We start from the raw sequence: 17,880 nt of genomic DNA, 5'->3' as shown, positions 1-17,880 counted from the left end.
AGCGCGTGCTACAGGTGGGTGCTGCTATGGTGACCAGCGAGCTGAGATAAGGGGGAACTTTACCTAGCAGGGTCTTGTAGATGACCTGGAGCCAGTGGGTTTGGCGACGAGTATGAAGCGAGGGCCAGCCAACGAGAGCGTACAGGTCGCAGTGGTGGGTAGTATATGGGGCTTTGGTGACAAAACGGATGGCACTGTGATAGACTGCATCCAATTTGTTGTACATTTTGTAAATGACGTCGCCGAAGTCGAGGATCGGTAGGATGGTCAGTTTTACGAGGGTATGTTTGGCAGCATGAGTGAACGATGCTTTGTTGCAAAATAGGAAGCCAATTCTAGATTTAACTTTGGATTGGAGTTGCTTAATGTGAGTCTGGAAGGAGAGTTTACATTCTAACCAGACACCTAGGTATTTGTAGTTGTCCACATATTCTAAGTCAGAACCGCCCAGAGTAGTGATGTTGGATGGGTGCAGGCAGCGATCGGTTGAAGAGCATGCATTTAGTTTTACTTGTATTTAAGAGCAGTTGGAGGCCACGGAAGGAGAGTTGAGAGGCATTGACTCTGTATTGGAATGTGGTTTTCCTTAAGATTAATAACAGTACATGTCCAGTTTTTCACACTCCTTCACATGGTAGATTATGTTCCCTTTTAATGATGAAAACACCTCTTCAACCCTTCCATTAAAAAATGCAGTGGTAATGCAGTTCAGCAAGGGACAGATGCTAACATAATTTGTCCTGCTCTTGCAACTATTGAGTTGACCTTGGGTGATGTCTTGTGTTACCTCCAAACTCTGCCTTAATCAATTCACAGTCTATGAGCCTTAAGAAGGATTTCCCATGAACATCAAACTGCTCTCTTCATCTCCCTCTATACCCATACATTGAAACAAGAGCATCTGGAGCCTATATTGAAGTAATTCTGTGAAAAATTCAATCTCACCCACCATGACCCAAAGGACACTTTTAGCCTATAGGGGTAGGGGAGTCGCATAAAATACATCAAAAGGACTTTCCACCTTTCCCAGACATTGACAGACTTAGGCCTTGACCTTACATGTCTAGTGCTAATATGAACTATTACCCCTTTCATCAAGCAGAGATTCCATGGTCCTGAATTCAAGAGCTGTTTTGTTCCTCTGATGGTTAAAAGATAACATGTTTCATATTTAGCACATTGTCCAAAGGTGCATCCTACAATAAGTCTGAGTATTGTAGGCTTAGTATCAAGGTGAACAAACTAGTTGTATTTATAAGCAGCAGAGTTAGGTCCCCTCATTTAGGAGCATGATTGATGTAGACCTGTGGAGAACTGATGGGTTCCCCCCCCCACCTGACATATGATGCAAAGCACCAGTTGATTTACACTGGCTCTCCTAGCTGTGGCGTGTGCCTCACATCACATCACATCCCTCACTCCCCATTCCCCAGATAGGGAACACTTCATCAAGGGAGGAGTGGTGGGATTGGAGAAGGAGAGGGGAGGTGGCATGACATAAAACACCTTACCTCCTCCTTAACCTCCACCCTTCACTTGAGCCTTTCTCAAGGCTTCCTTGTTTGCTTAGAAAGCTAGCCACTATTGCATTTGTTATTTGTTTGCTATTTTATTAGGATCCCCATTAGCTGTTGCAAAAGCAGCAGCTACTCTTCCTGGGGTCCACATCATCATCCATGTCCAGCATTTATGTGAATAGACCTTAAAAGACAAAGGGATCAATGCCAAGGAAGGCAGTCAATTTGCATTTAAATCCCAAGCTAATCAGCTAATTCATTTGGTTCAATAATGTATCCCAAGCGCCCAATCGGTGGCTGGGGCTCCTCAATGTCCTAATAGGTACGTAAAGATTGTTTTCTCTTTTCCCATTATCCGCTTTTGCAGGGGGAAGGGTATGGGAGGGGTATGCAATCTGGTACAGTTTCTCTTTGGGATAAACTTCCTCCTGTCAAAGAGGCTGCCCCTGTGGAATAGAGATGAAATAAAAACAACAACTCCAAAAACAACAGTGGCTCATTGGGGAGTGGAGAGGAGAGACTGAGCCAGGCGAGAATTCCTAAGCAACCCGTTTGCATCTCTTAGTGAAGGAAGTGGGCTATGCTAACATAGTAACTCAGTTTGCAGAATATCACTTGATATCTTTGAATGAATGGTTCACTCTACATATCCAAGACAATCTGTTCCCCAGATATGCAGCATGAGTATATGCAGTATCTCACACACTATTTTTGAGGGGGTTTTTGAGCACACAACCATTCACACAGAGGTACAAATAATTTTCCAATTAGGCCAAATGTATTTATTTTAGTACTTAAGAATATTGTTGATTTATAGCTATAAGATATAGCATTTTCCTGCGTCTAGTGGTGCTGAAAATACCAAGCAAATGTTGTGTGCAATGTAGTGGAAATTATGTTGAAAAGAGATTGATCTGTTTACCTTGAATGCACCAGGCATTGTACTACCCAGTGCAGAGGAGGCTGGTGGGAAGAGCTATAGGAAGATGGGCTCATTGTAATGACTGAAATAGAATAAATGGAACGTAGTCAAACGTGGTTTCCATTATATGTTTGATGTGTTTGATACCGTTCCATTAATTCCATTCCAGCCATTACAATGAGCCCATCTTCCTATAGCTCCTCCCACTAGCCTCCTCTGACACAGTGGTATATTTTACCTCTCAAAGATACAACCATGAGATTCAGCATAAACAGTGATCAAATTCAGCCTTTTTGACAATAATCTTCCGACTGACCCCTTTTGATCCATTCAAGCAGCTTACAAATGCAAAACAAAACATTGGTTCCACATTTGGCTCTTGATTGTGATTTTGTCATTTCCCTTGTCTTTAATCAGTGCATGATAAACATTTTCTGATTTCTCTCTCCCTCTCTGATTCTCCACGATTAAAGCTTCATGAAGAAATCAAAAAGAAGACTCAGAGTAACATCTGCTTTTGAAGTCATTGGTCCTTTAAATGCAAGGAGTGTGCACTGCTCCCCCCCAAAAATATGTGAATAGCAAATGACAGACAGAGAGCAAGAGAGAGAAAGAGAGAGAGAGAGAGAGAGAGAGAGAGAGAGAGAGAGAGAGAGAGAGAGAGAGAGAGAGTGACAAACATTCACTAACCCCTAGCAGTAATTTTAGATCAATAAACATGCATCTGAACAATCACTTTTCCTCTTGCCATGACGACGTTATGGTGAGAGAGGCAGAAACAAAGGACCTTTGGGAAGATAATACATTCATCTGATTGGATTAAAAAGTGCTGCCTGAATGTGGATATGAGCAGGACTGGCTGTGCCTGGCTGTGCCTGGCTGTGTTCTACTACACAGGAGGGAATGCGCTTTACTGACCTATAAACAAACATCCAATGTGGATCAATAGGCCGAGTGGTCTATGCTGCCTTGAGATGCTGACCATAAATCTCCCAGGGCCACCCTCTCCCTCATTAAATTATAAAAGATCTGTGAGCCGTGAAAGACTAACGGTGAAGGATCCCAGCGGTGCCTAAAAACAGAGCCCAACAAAATTGATTTTTCAGTCCATATTGTTATTCAAGAATCCTTTAAAGCCTGTCTGCGGTCTCTGAAGTCAGGACTCAAAGACAGGCTCAACTTCCTGCAGAGCTCATGTACATCTGTGGTGTGTTAGCTCGTCAAGAAAATGCTTACACCTTCCTGTGATGTCACGACCACGGAAATACGGTGTAAGAGCAACCAGGAACACTTGCCAGGTCCGTTCCTGACGTCCGAGCCATAGCGCATTGCTTGTTATATTTGAATTGTAAATCCACTTACATAAGTTAGGAGTGCTCGGAACTAAAACGGAAGCCATGTTGTGTCTGAAGCTTTAAAAAACCTTGCACATAGGAGGATTACATTTTCATGCGGTGAAAGAAGAGTCCCAACACATCACCATTATAATTTTTAAAGGGGGTCTGTTCCCACAAATGGAATCATTATGCCAACAGTGATGCCTCATACAACACTGGCTCTGGGGGAATGAACACCAGGACAGAATGTGCCACATTGTAATGCTAGTTCACCAATCGGTGCTGACAAGGACCTGTTTCCGCACTAGTGATTTTTCAGGGCCTGTGGTATAAATATCAGCCATCTGCATTAAGGTGCTATATCATGCACCAAGGCCAAGCCACCAAGTTCACATCCATGGCAGGGTCTGCTTCCCATTTATGATGGGTGACCTGCTGCGTGATAATTAGTATCTACCTCACAATATTTCATCTAACTGCATTACATTTTAGTCTTTTAGCTTTTCAGGAGCAATTATGGTTAAGTGCCTTGCTTAAGGGCACATTAACAGATGTTTCACCTAGTTGGCTCGAGGATTAGAACCAGCAACCTTTCAGTTACTGGCCCTACACTCACTTGGCTACCTGCCGCCCCTACAGTAGCTGTGGCAAACTTATCCTTTGGGGACAATTCAGTACAGGTACCTATGTGTTTGCAATCAGTTTAGTGGTGATCGCATGATCAACTGCTCAGAGATTGTGCCATGTTATCACATTTGCTCATTGAGTAAGCTGGGCATTGCACCCCCAATGCTATTGCTTTGCTTCTCTCCTGGAATTGTGCTGACAGTACCAAGCCTGTCTATGGTTATGCCTTGGATTGCAGCATCAAGGGTAATCTTCCATCCATCATAGTTTGACAATCTGTGTTGGAAGAGTAAAGTTACATGTTATGCTCTTACTCTTCGACAATGAATTGAGTAGTCGCAATGAGACAATTATATAAATGACATGTTCGCCATAAGATTGATCGACGTCTATCAATAACATTATGTCAAAATAGGACACATTTATGAATACAAAAAAACTTATCAGTTTGTATAACATTTGAAGGAGCTCTCTGACAAAACTGCACTTTCTATAGCACATGGGTAGAGTGAGACAAATAGAAGCACTTCCATATCCCTCCTGGCACATTAGCTTGATGTAGATGGAGGGGAAGGAGGCATTGTTTCAAGCTATCTAGTTATTGGGATGGAAAGGAATGGGGGGTCTTGTGCTCAAAGAGCCACTTCAGAGAGAAGCAGCAGTGGCCACTGGAGACCCCAGACCCCAGCCCTATTTCAGTAGATTGTTCAGAGACAGAAGAGGAGATTCATCTGTCTCAATGCCTAATAGGAAATGTTGCTCCTCTCTCTGTTTGTTTATTTACCTCACTGTTGCACAGTCATACATTCTACAGCCAGGGAACCCATGAATGGATACATAAATCCTGTCTGTGTGTGCACTATAACTCCAGGATAATGGACACTTATTACTACAAGCCAATAGATGTGTCCACAGAAAAATGCTAGAACCATGTGTTGAGTAGTGAAATTTGTTACAATTGTTTGAAATTGCAAATATATATTTAATTTATATGCTATATATAGAAAAAATAAGGAATTACAGTCATTTATTTCCCATTTCAATCTTTCCCATGTGTTACATTTCCACTGTGCTGTCTCCCAAACGAGTCCATTGTTTTTCCAGATCCAGCATGCACTATTGTAAAAATAATGCAAGAACATAAAATAAAAAACATTTTCATTCAGACATCTGTAGGGGGGAACACTGTTACCCTTTTGATGCACTGCTAAGGAAGTGGGCCTCAGGTAACCTACCCCACAGTCAGACCAGCCCAAGATGCCTTTGTGGTCAGATGAGGCAATGTGAGCGCTTCAAGCTCTAGAGGTCTCCATCCAGCATGCAGCAACATCCACCTATCGGGATTCTTCCCCTCACTTTCTAGTGCAGCGGACAGCGGTATAGGAAGGAGAGGAGAACGCTCAGAGCCACGGAGACAGAGGGAACCTGAGACAGGCACGCGTCCCGAACGACACAGATAGGAAGGGAACTTTGATTTGACGCGTGGCCGATAATGATGAAATTGACGATACGAAAGAGCTGCATTCCTTAGTGAAGGGAATAATGTACATTTCGAGTGTTCCAATATATGATGTCCTTGGATCCCTGCTCATTGTAGATTATATTTAATTGCTCTCTCCTATTTCTGAAATCTTTCTTTATTGTGATTGTACACTTCGTTCACCCGCATGAATTTTAAGGCAGTCTGAGCGCATTGTTTCCAGCTTCGTTGCATGGGATTTCCAGTCGTGTCGGGTGCGGTGATGTCTGCAACATTTCGCTCTTTGTTTCTGGGTAAGTGAGTTCCCATTCATATGAAAATATTTAGTTATTAATAGGAGATGATCAATAACATGATAAAGGATGTAATTGGGGTTATGATTTATATCGAGCCGTTATGTAGGCTATTGTTCACCAAAAAATGTACCATAGCTGACAGCGCTCCATCTTGCGTAATTTTATCCAGAATTATATCGAAATTAGCCTACAAATAATGTAACATAAGCTGTTCATAATATTTATCTCAAGTTCTTTATGAATAGCCTAGATCAGTTTGACAAATTAGCCATTTTAAAATGTAAAATAAATAGTGAGATGAGACTTCATTGTGATAAGTAATTCAATGAAAAATGTGTGTTAAGAAGAAAAAGTTAACTTCGGAAAAAAAAGCCCCTACAATGTGAATTGAAAGCAGATGTTTCTGTTTTATGATCACTGTACAAAGGCTGCACTTCAGGCATCCCTCCACTTGACTGGTGCTGGAGAAAGACTGTAGTGTGAGTGTATTGTATAGTCCATTGTCTGTTAATGACAGATTTAACACAACTGCTTCTTAACAGAAAGCACAAAGACAGGGCACGCCACCTATAATCCGAATCCCAAACTAATGTGTTGTGACACCGATTGGCAAAAATAGATATTTCTAATAGATCATGGGAGGTGGTGAGAGTGGCTCGCTGGTGCCCTGAGAGGGACGTGACCGCGAGATGAGGAAGCTAGATATCGCGTGCCCGCGTGTGTCGGGGTCAGAGCTGGCGAGAGTTGTGCAAAGCAAACATGAGTGAGGCAGACAAGTGATGTGGGTTGCCATTGTGTTCATTTTCCATAGCCAATAGGCTGGGGATAACTGGGTTGACAGTCTAGACATGCAATCATAGCTCTAGTGAACTGTATTATCAGCTATTCATTTTGTTAGCTGGTGGTGATGATGATGATGGTGATGAAGTTGATGTGATGGTGGTGGTGATGATGATGGTGAATATTGGTGATGGTGGTGATGATGATGATGATGATGGCGGTGATGATGGTGATGTTTTGGTGGTGGTGGTGATGATGATGTTGATTATGATGGAATTGGTATTATTCATTTGTATTTGGCAGATTAGTGTAGTGATGATGTGTAGGTTGGAATTGATAGTCAGATGGCATACATGTAGTGGTGACATACCCCTCTGTGCGGTCTTTCATAATGGCAAACCAGGTTGAAGAACATTTCCCTTATAGTTATGAACAGTATTTATTTAAGACCAACCCAGAGGCTGAGCTAAGAGAGAAGAGCTTATTTTATTATGGAATGATCAATACTAATTAATAGAGCTCATTTCCTTTTAATTTGTCTTTGGCCTTGGAAGTCCAGAGACATCCTTAATTTAATATCTGTGGGAGATGTAGTATCCAGTGTTCACATTATAGATAAGTACCACAATTAAACACCACAGAATTCCTTAACTGCCTTTATCAAGGCTTACATCACAAAATGAATGGTGCAGTAGAAGGTCAAATGATATGATAAAGCCTGTAAAACAGCTGGAAGTAGAACCAGAGTAACCAAACCAAAGTAGTGGAGCTTAATGATGGATTGCCTGCCTGTCCTTCCCTCAGCAATATATGGTTTTGAATGGAACATGATAAATGACTGTCCAGGAAGTAATAACAAATTGTAATTCACTTGACAGAAATGTAATGGGAAAAAGTGAGTAGCCCTTCGGTTGGAGTTATCCATTTCCAACCCGCAAACACCCTCATTTCAAATGGAGCTTATCCACTTTGACCACTATGATATTTAGCAGTCTTGCATCTATGCTGCTCTGACAATGGCAGAGGGAATTTGAGTTGCATCCTCAAGTTGCATAATCATCGTTCATCTGATCCGTTATGTATGGAGACATATGCTAAGAGTGACTAGGTTTAAAACGGGTTTCTGTTCCCATTCTATATTTAGCGTGTCTCCAGGGGTGGACAAAGGATCTCTCAAATGTGGAGATGACAGGAGCCTCCGGAGCCAGAGGTTTTGAAGTGACATCTCGATGTGTTTGGCCCTGAATCACAATTCCACACATACCAGCCCCCCTATCTCACACTCATACAAACACACAGCCATTTAAAAAAAAATCTGATGACCATAGAAAGCATTAAGACTGTAGGTCTAGTTATTGCATACCTAGTCCATATTCATAGACTAGGGGCTGTATTCAATCTGTATCACATAAGTACAGCGTGATTGAAATTGAAAGCAATGTTCCCGCATTAGCGGAGACTGCATTCACGTAAACACTCCAAATATTTCAAGCTCTAGATTGCAGAGATACACACAGGATGGAATAACCTTTTAGAAGATGTGAGCACACATGTAATGAGCACCCTAATGAGACGATGTTCGAGCACAAAGGTCTAACTGTCACTACTAGAACTATACACCCATATCACTAACAAACACTGATTCGCTTTTCTAGCAGTTTTTCCTGCTAGAGAATGTTATGTCTTACTTGATTCCTATGGCCTTTAGATGGCTAATACACTTTTCCTGTTTTTCTGCTGAAAGAACTTTGTTTCATTGATTGAAGTGCTTTTAGGAATGTTTTTCTGTGCAGAGCAAGCCTAGGGTCCGATTCAATCAGATCCGCTTTGGCCAACATCAGCATAGCAGTTGTTTTGGCAGTGTCAGAGGTGGAACTGCGTTAGAGCTGTCTATAATCCCACAATTCCCATGCAGCCGCGTTAGAAGTTCATGCAGCCGCTTTGCAAGTTCAAACACTCGAATTAGACTAAATCCCCATATCCAAATGAACATGAAAACATGCATTAGTCTAACTAACATCAATGGTTTGAGATTTTTTACAAGTCATTATTTCTATCATCAATAGAGCCTACACTTTTTAGCGCCGTTTTGAACTTCTAACGCAGTAGGGATAATAAGGAAGGGAGTGGTTTGTGACACACGAGCAGCTGTTCCCCAATGTGTCAGCTCATACCTCAGTTACACCTCCAACACCATCAAAACATCAGGAACAGTGCCTTCGGAAAGTATTCAGACCCCTTAACTTTTTCCATATTTTGTTACTTTACAGCCTTATTCAAAAATGGATTCAATAAAACAATTTCCTCATCAATCTACACACAATACCCCATAATGACTAAGCAAAAATAGGTTTTTAGACATTTTTGCACATTTATTACAAATAAAAACAGAAATACCTTATTTACATAAGTATTCAGACCCTTTGCTATGAGACTTGAAATTGAGCTCAAGTGCATCCTGTTTCCATTGATCGTCCTTGAGATGTTTCTACAACTTGATTGGAGTACACCTGTGATAAATTATATTGATTGGACATGATTTGGAAAGGTACACACCTGTCTATATAAGGTCCCACAGTTGACAGTGCATGCTAGAGCAAAAACCAAGCCATGAGGTTGAAGGAATTGGCCATAGAGCTCCAAGAAAGGATTGTGTCAAGGTACAGATCTGGGAAAGGATACCAAAAAATGTCTGCAACATCGAAGGTCCCCAAGAAAACAGTGGCCTCCATCATTCTTAAATGAAAGAAGTTTGGAATCACCAAACTTTTCCTAGAGCTGGCCGCCCGGCAAAACTGAGCAATCGGGGGAGAAGAGCCTTGGTCAGGGAGGTGACCAAGAACCCAATGGTCACTCTCACAGAGCTCCAGAGTTCCTCTGTGGAGATGGGAGAACCTTCCAGAAGGACAACTATCTCTGCAGCACTCCACCAATCAGGCCTTTATAGTGGAGTGGCCAGACGGAAGCCACTCCTCAGTAAAAGGCAATGACAGCCAACTTGGAGTTTGCCAAAAGGCACCTAAAGGACTCTCAGACCATGAGAAACAAGATTCTCTGGTCTAATAAAACCAAGATTGATTTCTTTGGCCTGAATGCCATGCGTCACATCTGGAGGAAACCTGGCACCATCGCTACGGTGAAGCATGGTGGTGGCAGCATCATGCTGTGGGGATGTTTTTCAGCGACACGGACTGGGAGACTAGTCAGGATCGAGGGAAAGATGAATGGAAAAAAGTACAGAGAGATCCTTGATGAAAACCTGCTCCAGAGCGCTCAGGACCTCAGACTGGGGTGACGGTTCCCCTTCCAACAGGACTCTAAGCAGACAGCCAAGACAACGCAGGAGTGGTTTCGGCACAAGTCTCTGAATGTCTTAGAGTGGCCCAGCCAGAGCCCGGACTTCAACCCGATCGAACATCTCTGGAGAGACCTGAAAGATTCTGTGCAGATACGCTCTCCTTCCAACCTGACAAAGCTTGAGAGGATCTGCAGGGAAGAATGGTAAAATCTCTTAAAATTCAGGTGTGCCAAGCTTGTAGTGTCATACCCAAGAAGACTCGAGGCTGTAATCACTGCCAAAGGTGCTTCAACAAAGTACTGAGTAAATGGTCTGAACACTTTTGTAAATGTGATATTTAAGTGTTTTATTTTAAATACATTTGCTAAAATTTCTAAAAACCTGTTATTGTGTGTAGATTGATTACGGGGAAAAACGATGTAATCCATTTTAGAATAAGGCTGTAATGTAACAAAATGTGGAAAATGTCAAGTGGTCTAAATACTTTCCGAATGCACTGTATGTGGATCCAGCCAATGCTGGATAACGCTGTTTAGCGCTAGATCTGATTGAATCCAGGCTCGAGTTCTGTGTTCTGAATGAGAGCGATTTTAGGTGTAATAGTGCCTGTTTTATACCTGTTCTTGCTCTCTCTGTGGAATATTTTCACTGTGTGTATTTTTAACAGCCAAAGACATCCTCGGTACAAGTGAAGGTCATTATGGCGAGATGAACATTTATATTTTAGTATGAAAGATTTCCTCTCTCTTTTCTATATATATACTTCCTTACCCCCTTCTGTCTGTCACCATCTTATTTGCATCAATACACTACATTGACATTGGACATCAATTTCCCCATTGATCAATGTCTTTTCAAGAGGTCTGTCTCAAAATACAGTATGTCTTTGCTTGAAATATTGTGTAGCATTGACGTGGGCCACAAACATCTGGACAGAACTGGGTTTGTGTTGTTTTCTGATCTATAAATCTCAGCCGCTTTTCAACCTTCACTGACAAAATTACTTCCAGATTATTTTGGAACACATGAACAGGAACTGCCTATTTCCCTGTACGGCTAACATTTGACAGATGCTCTGGAGAGGCTCAGATTCACGTTAACTCAATGCCACATGTATAGTACAGTAGGCTACGTTCATTCTGGTACACCAAGCTCTTCTTTCTATGATATCAATCAAGCATTGCAGACCTTCCATTTTAGGTTCATAAATGGGGTTCAAACAACAGAGTATCCTATGGATTTCTTTAATCTCTGCCACCATGGTCATTTACGAGCAAAAGTGAGGATTTCTGCATTATTTGTTGGGCTAAATAACCATGAAAGTCAATAGAGCGGAGACAATTATTTCTTCTTTTCAGGAAAGCTTTGCCACTAGTGAACATAAACAGTTTGATGAGGGTCTCTTTGATTGTTTTATAAGGACGCAGAGATCTGAGGGTGAACAAATGACAAGACAAATGCTGATGTTTTTTGCACTGAACTACAAAGGGCATGGTCCTAATTTACTCTTTCTGCAAGTGCCAGATTTTCACCCAAAGCGACCAATCCACCATTCATTCTGATCTTAACGACAACCCTCCGATGTCCAGAGATGAACCCATCTTTCCCAGTATAATGCCATTTTGCTATTTCCTTTTGGAATACATCCCTCCATTTTACTATGATGTCTTACGGGGGTCCGGAAACTCCCTATTTGTGACATTTCTACCAATATTGCCCTAAAAATAAATACTTTACCCAAAGGTATAATGATATTTCCCATTGACTGATCATGGTTTTTCAGATCCCCTGGTATGATATTGTTGCACATCAATGATTGACACTGTTGGACTTCAACCACATCGTTCAATGGATAGCTACTGCCAAGTGAATAGAGACTTATCAAAATCAACACATCTTCTGAATACCATTTAAAATACATCCATTATCATTATCATTCATTGTTGGGATGCTATCATTCCAAGCTCACAGCTCTGTTTTGCTTTTCTCAAGCATGCTCTACCTAACTGAAAACTGGCAGCCCAGAATAAGGCTGGCACGCTTGTCTACTCATAGCAAAACATGCTTTTGATCTGTGTTCGCTCTTTGGAAACCAGGTATATCTGTTTTCAGGGAAGCTGAGGGATCCGTTATTGGTACAGGAAAATAAATAGTTTCAACCCCCCAAAAAATCCCTGTCACAAAGGTGTCTTTCAATTTCAAGCAGCTTAGCATACTGCTTACATCAGTGACACGAGAAGAATGACAAGTACCTTACAATGTATTTTATATGCGATTTTCCTCCGTTGAAAAGAATGGAATTGTCATTCTGTACGTTAGTTCCATGGCTGAAATTGGCCAAACCTTATTTTTCTCAGAGGCTGTAGTGAGCGTTTCCTCTGTGTCAAACGCTCTAGCCCACTGTCATCTGGACCACCTATTAGCTAGAGCTGAAGTGTTGACATTGCAAGTCTGAGATTATGAATTGTGATTTGACTGTTTTATGTGATTGGTCAAATGTGCATGCCCTCGCATAAAATGCAAGGAATTGTTGATTTTTCCCCAAAAAATTGCAATCACAGAATCGCAGAATCCTGGAGGGACTAATTAATTATTATGTCCAAATAGAGGCTTTGATATTCAAAAGGCATGATATGACTGAAGTTGTGAATAACTTGGGAATATTGCTCTCAGAGGAATAGGTTCTCACTATAAAGCACTCTGTGACAGTGATCATCAACTACATTCAGCCGCGGGCCAATTTATTCTTGAGCGGATGGTCGGAGGGGGCTGAACATTTTTACAATCAGTGGCGACCCGTCATTCAGCCCCACATATTTAGCAAAAAAAAATATATATATATATATATAGTTTTTATTTTTGTGAGGGGTTGCCTGTTTTGCGTGTTATTCTGGCAATAATACATGTCACATATCAGTTTGCAAACAATGTAAAAATAAGAATAATTGAGTTAATAAAACTGCATACAAACATGGTCTTTTTTTGCTTTCTTGAGTAAGGCAGCTCCAAAATGCAGGTGTTTCAGCCTAGCTCAGTGCTTTTTATGGTGGTGGGGCAGCCAGTGGAAAATACGGAGCTTAGGGTTTGGTAATATTCTCTAGTTGCGCCATGATTGGCTCAGTGTTCTTTCACTCATGGGGACACTACGCCACTGCCAAATCTAAGGGTAGAGCTAAAAAAATTCAAGCCCCTTGGGTGTGCCATAGAGTTACATTAGAAGTGCCCATCCATCCAGATAAAATTACATCAAATCACCTTATATCTACAGTAGCTTTGATCATACTTTCAAAATCTTAGCTAGCGGTCATCATCATGAATCAAGTCGACAATCTACTGGCAAATCCTTTTTAATTATTGTCATATGAAGAGAAATAATGAAGAGAAATTATAGATGAAACATATCGGTGCTCATCGGCCATTGGACATAAACATTACACAACAAGTTGGAAATCACAAGTTCAACAATGAGTGGTTTGGAAAGAGTCAGTGACTAACTGCAAAGCAATCACTAGACTGCTATTCAGTGGAGTTGGTGTGTGGTCCCAATTCTGGGTTTGAGGGTCTCTTTTCCAATCTTAAAATGATAAACATTCAACATTGGCCATGCTGCCAACCCAGCATGATTTCTGCCATGTTTAAATCAACTGTTAACTTGGAACTGGGAAATCTGACTTCAATGAGTTCAAGACACCTGGGAACTCGGGAAAAAACAAGCTCCTACTGGGAAAATACGTTTTGAACGATCAACCAACTCGGAATCGTAAGTTGGGAACTCGGGCCTCTTTCTAGAGCTACAACCTGAAGATCACTGATGTCATCATGATTCGACCTTGTTTTTTCCAAGTTCCCAGTTGTCTTGAAAGCACCATCAATCCAGAGAATGCCAGACTTTGATGGCAACGTTTGATGACAGAATTTGCCCACGAAGGACTGCCGCGCCACCTTCCTGTTCAAGTGAACACAGCACAACAAGGTGAGTCCAAAAATGTCTTGTACGCTGCTGCATAAATTATGTAAAATGCCAGGGAGATATGTAAACTGTAGCTACTGTAAGAATGTGATACGAAGTGTATGTTGTGTAGTAAGCTATTAGGTGCCTCACGCTAATCATTTGGTCTATTTTCCCCTACTGTTCTGACTTTGTGATACACATGTAGCCTATAACCTGTTTTAGAGAAATGTAATCATCGAATATTGTAAGAGCGTTCATTGTTTGCTTATATGCCCCCTTTATTTATCCTATGGTTCGGACTGGGTGTACAGGGAGAACACTGTAAGAACGGCCCATGTTCTGAATTATGTCGCTGTACATTTCAAAAGTGCTGAACAAATAGTTATATTGACTACGTCCGTCCTAGCTCGCTCATTAATGTCTTAATCGAAATTACGGATTGCCTCTTATCATCTTGTCGTCCCCTTATGCCATAGTTTGTACATCTCAATTGTCAGTAGAATCCACATTTGTTTAAGCAAGTCAGCCATATCAGCTATGTTTTTTTAAAAGGAAGTAAATGAGGCTGAATGAACTATTTTGCTTCCAGACAAGGCTTCGAATATAGCCAGATGTAGCAGTGGTAAGGTGTTGGGACTGCTTTTGGGACATCTTTATGAAGGCCCTAACAGTTTGTGGGCACCGTTTGTCACCGTTATAGTGCAATTAATGTATTGTTTAGTGTTGTGTCGTGTTGTGTTGTGTTGTGTTGTGCAGTGGCTTTGCTGGCATGCATCCCTAAAAATGTTTTGTTTGTTTGCCCCACCAAGATTTACATGCTAAAATCGCCACCTGATTAGAATAATTCGTAGACCGCAAATTGACTGCAAGAAGCCCAAACAGATATAATATTTCACAAAAACATAATCATTTCAAACCTTGCTTACATGTGTATATGATCACGTCTCTCTATTATGCGTGGAAATCACAGGTCAGTGGAACCTTAATTGGGGAGAACGGGCTCATGATAAAGAGTGGAGCAAAATTAGAGGAATGTTATCAAATACATCAAACACATGATTTCTAGGTGTTTGTTGCCATTCCATTTGCTCCATTCCGGCCAATATTATGAGCCGTTCTACCCTCAGCAGCCTCCACTGGTGGAAATACTTGGGAACAGATTTCCCCAATTAAAATCCATTGGAGCTGATTTCCTGGTGTTTGACAGTTTTTTATGTCCAACATTGAAAATGCAAGAAAAATAACCCCAGATGTTTTCTTTCTTTTTTTTGTTGCTACGAACACTTGGGGGGGCAAATAAAACCTTTTGCCTCGGGCCGCCAGTTGGGAAACCCTGCTCTATGATCTATGAAGCCCAAAGACATGATTCTTCACACAGTCAAGCAGGAGAATCTCTGAACATGCTTCCCTCGCACCAGGACAGCAACGCTAATTCACTAAGGGTTGACTTCTTCTCCCTCAAATGACATTAAGCAGTAAATTAATTATTGAAATTGAATTCCGATTTTTATTTTTTTATCAACCAATGATGCAAAAGCATGTTTCACAAGGCAATGACAACACTTGTTTTTTTTGTCTCTCTCTCTTTGTGGAATGAGAGCCAACTGAGAGAACGGGGGAAATGTTCCACGTCTGACTATTTAGACGCCCGCTGTTCCTTTCAATTTGAAATAGTCTATTAGCTCTGCTAGCAGGCCACTCCATTAGGTGTTCTGAACCCGCGTGCTCCATTGTCTCACTCCATTTCCCTCTTGCTGCTCTCCCCCAAGCGTTAGTGCCAGTAATCAGCAGAGGCCTCTTTTTCTTCTTGCATTCATCTTCACCCCCATTGTCATCACCACTCCATCCGGAAAAGATCCAAAGATGGATGGTGTTTGCAGGGGGAATTTGGTGGCCATTGATTAGTGCATTTAAAAGTAGGAAGAAGGAATGGTTAACCTGCAGGTAGCAACAACAGCTTGAGGACCATCTGTCTTCCCTATTTGATTTTGAGGGGTTTTAAAATCCGAAGCTTGTTTGTGGTTCAACACTTTGGTTTTATATCTGTCAATAATTGACCATTACATAACGTCCTGTAATTCAGATATGTTGCAATCATGAAAAAGCTTAATATGATAAACATGTACTGTAAACTGACGCTGATATTTTCTTTACTTAGGATAAATGCATTGGTCATCACGACTGCAGATCTTTTATTGCTATTCAGTGCTAGTAACTGTAGAATGCAATATTTAGGTCCCACTGTAGTGGCTTGCTATTATCTTGTACTAGAGGCATCATGATGGATGGTTTAATTATCGAGACACAATGCCAGGCATTTATTTGGCTGTTCATACCACAGCAAAAACATTGTAAACTGGATATCGCTGATCAAATGCTAGGCTTCCTGCAATTAAGTGTTTAATGCTGCTGATTACACTAGCCTGCAGTGTGTCACACTAACGGTGGCTCAACCTTTAAACGCTAAGAGGCGAGATGCACTCAATGGAAGAAGTTCATGTTTGCTTAGGAGATTAAGTCACATTTAGGTGCTTAGACCAGGGGTGTCAAACTCATTTTGCCCCGGGGGCTGCATTCGGTCTTCAACGAGATCCGGAGGGCCGCACTTAAAATTGGTTATATTTCCTCTCTGTAAATTATTTTTGAAAAATACTCCTCTATCCATTGTTTTTGAAATATTTGATGCTCCCTGACTGTCTAGCTTTCATTTTAGTGATTATTAGCGACCTGGACACAATCAAGAAACTGTATGAATGTAGATCCATTATCATTACTACCAGTGGTGGAAAAAGTACCCAATTGTCAAACTTGAGTAAAAGTAAAGATACCTTAATAGAAAATGACTCAAGTAAAAGTGAGTCACCCAGTAAAATACTACTTGAGTAAAAGTCTAAAACTATTTGGTTTTAAATATACTTAACTATCAAAAGTAAATGTATTTGCTAAAATACACTTAAGTATCAAAAGTAAAAGTATAGTCATTTCAAATTCTTTATATTAAGCAAACCAGATGGCACCATTTTCTTGTTTTATATTATTTACAGATAGCCAGGGGTACACTTCAACACTCAGACATCATTACACATTAAGCATGTACGTTTAGTGAGTCTGCCAGATCAGAGGCAGTAGGGATGACCAGGGATGTTCTCTTGATAAGTGTGTGATTTAGACAATGTTCCTGTCCTGCTAAGCATTCAAAATGCAACAAGTACTTTTGGGTGTCAGGGAAAATGTATGGAGTAAAAAGTACATACTTTTCTTGAGGAATGTAGTGAAGTAAAAGTATAAGTTGTCAAAAAGTAGAGTAGTAAAGTAAAGTACAGATATCCCAAAAAACGACTTAAGTATTTTTCTTAAGTACTTTACACAACTGATTACTACACAGTTTCAATTTGTTTTTATTCATTTTAAAGTGTATTTAACATACTTTAAAATGACCCCCCCACCCCCAAAAAATAATTAAAGAGGTGTTGTTTTATGTATGTTTGACACCCCTGGCTTAGACCATGGTGAGTGTACAGTAGATTGCTGAAAAATAAAAACAAATTCTCCCCTTCCTGTGAAACTGTTCCAGAACAGATGGCATCATCACCTTTGTTTTTACGAGTCATTAGACTTGACTTGATGATGAAATGGAGCCTTTCCGCTATACTGCCCATGCAGATGTGTAG

The 17,880-nt window shown here is 40.9% G+C and overlaps 1 protein-coding gene across 1 annotated transcript in view; it reads left to right on the top strand.

The window, feature by feature from the left end:
• The first annotated feature begins 5,638 nt into the window (after positions 1 to 5,638).
• The window catches only part of LOC106612970 (CXADR-like membrane protein), an 86,318-nt gene continuing 74,076 nt past the window's right edge, over positions 5,639 to 17,880 (top strand). Inside the window, exon 1 of the mRNA XM_014214724.2 lies at positions 5,639 to 6,176. Within this exon, the coding sequence (XP_014070199.1) occupies positions 6,116 to 6,176 (61 nt within the window). The 5' untranslated portion in view covers positions 5,639 to 6,115. The remainder of the gene's footprint in view (positions 6,177 to 17,880) is intronic.

Source organism: Salmo salar, chromosome ssa09 (assembly GCF_905237065.1).
Source record: "Salmo salar chromosome ssa09, Ssal_v3.1, whole genome shotgun sequence".
In the NCBI taxonomy this organism is placed as follows: Eukaryota; Metazoa; Chordata; class Actinopteri; order Salmoniformes; family Salmonidae; genus Salmo; species Salmo salar.
Note: the sequence above shows the minus strand (reverse complement) of the source record. Positions and strands in the feature narration are given on the sequence as shown.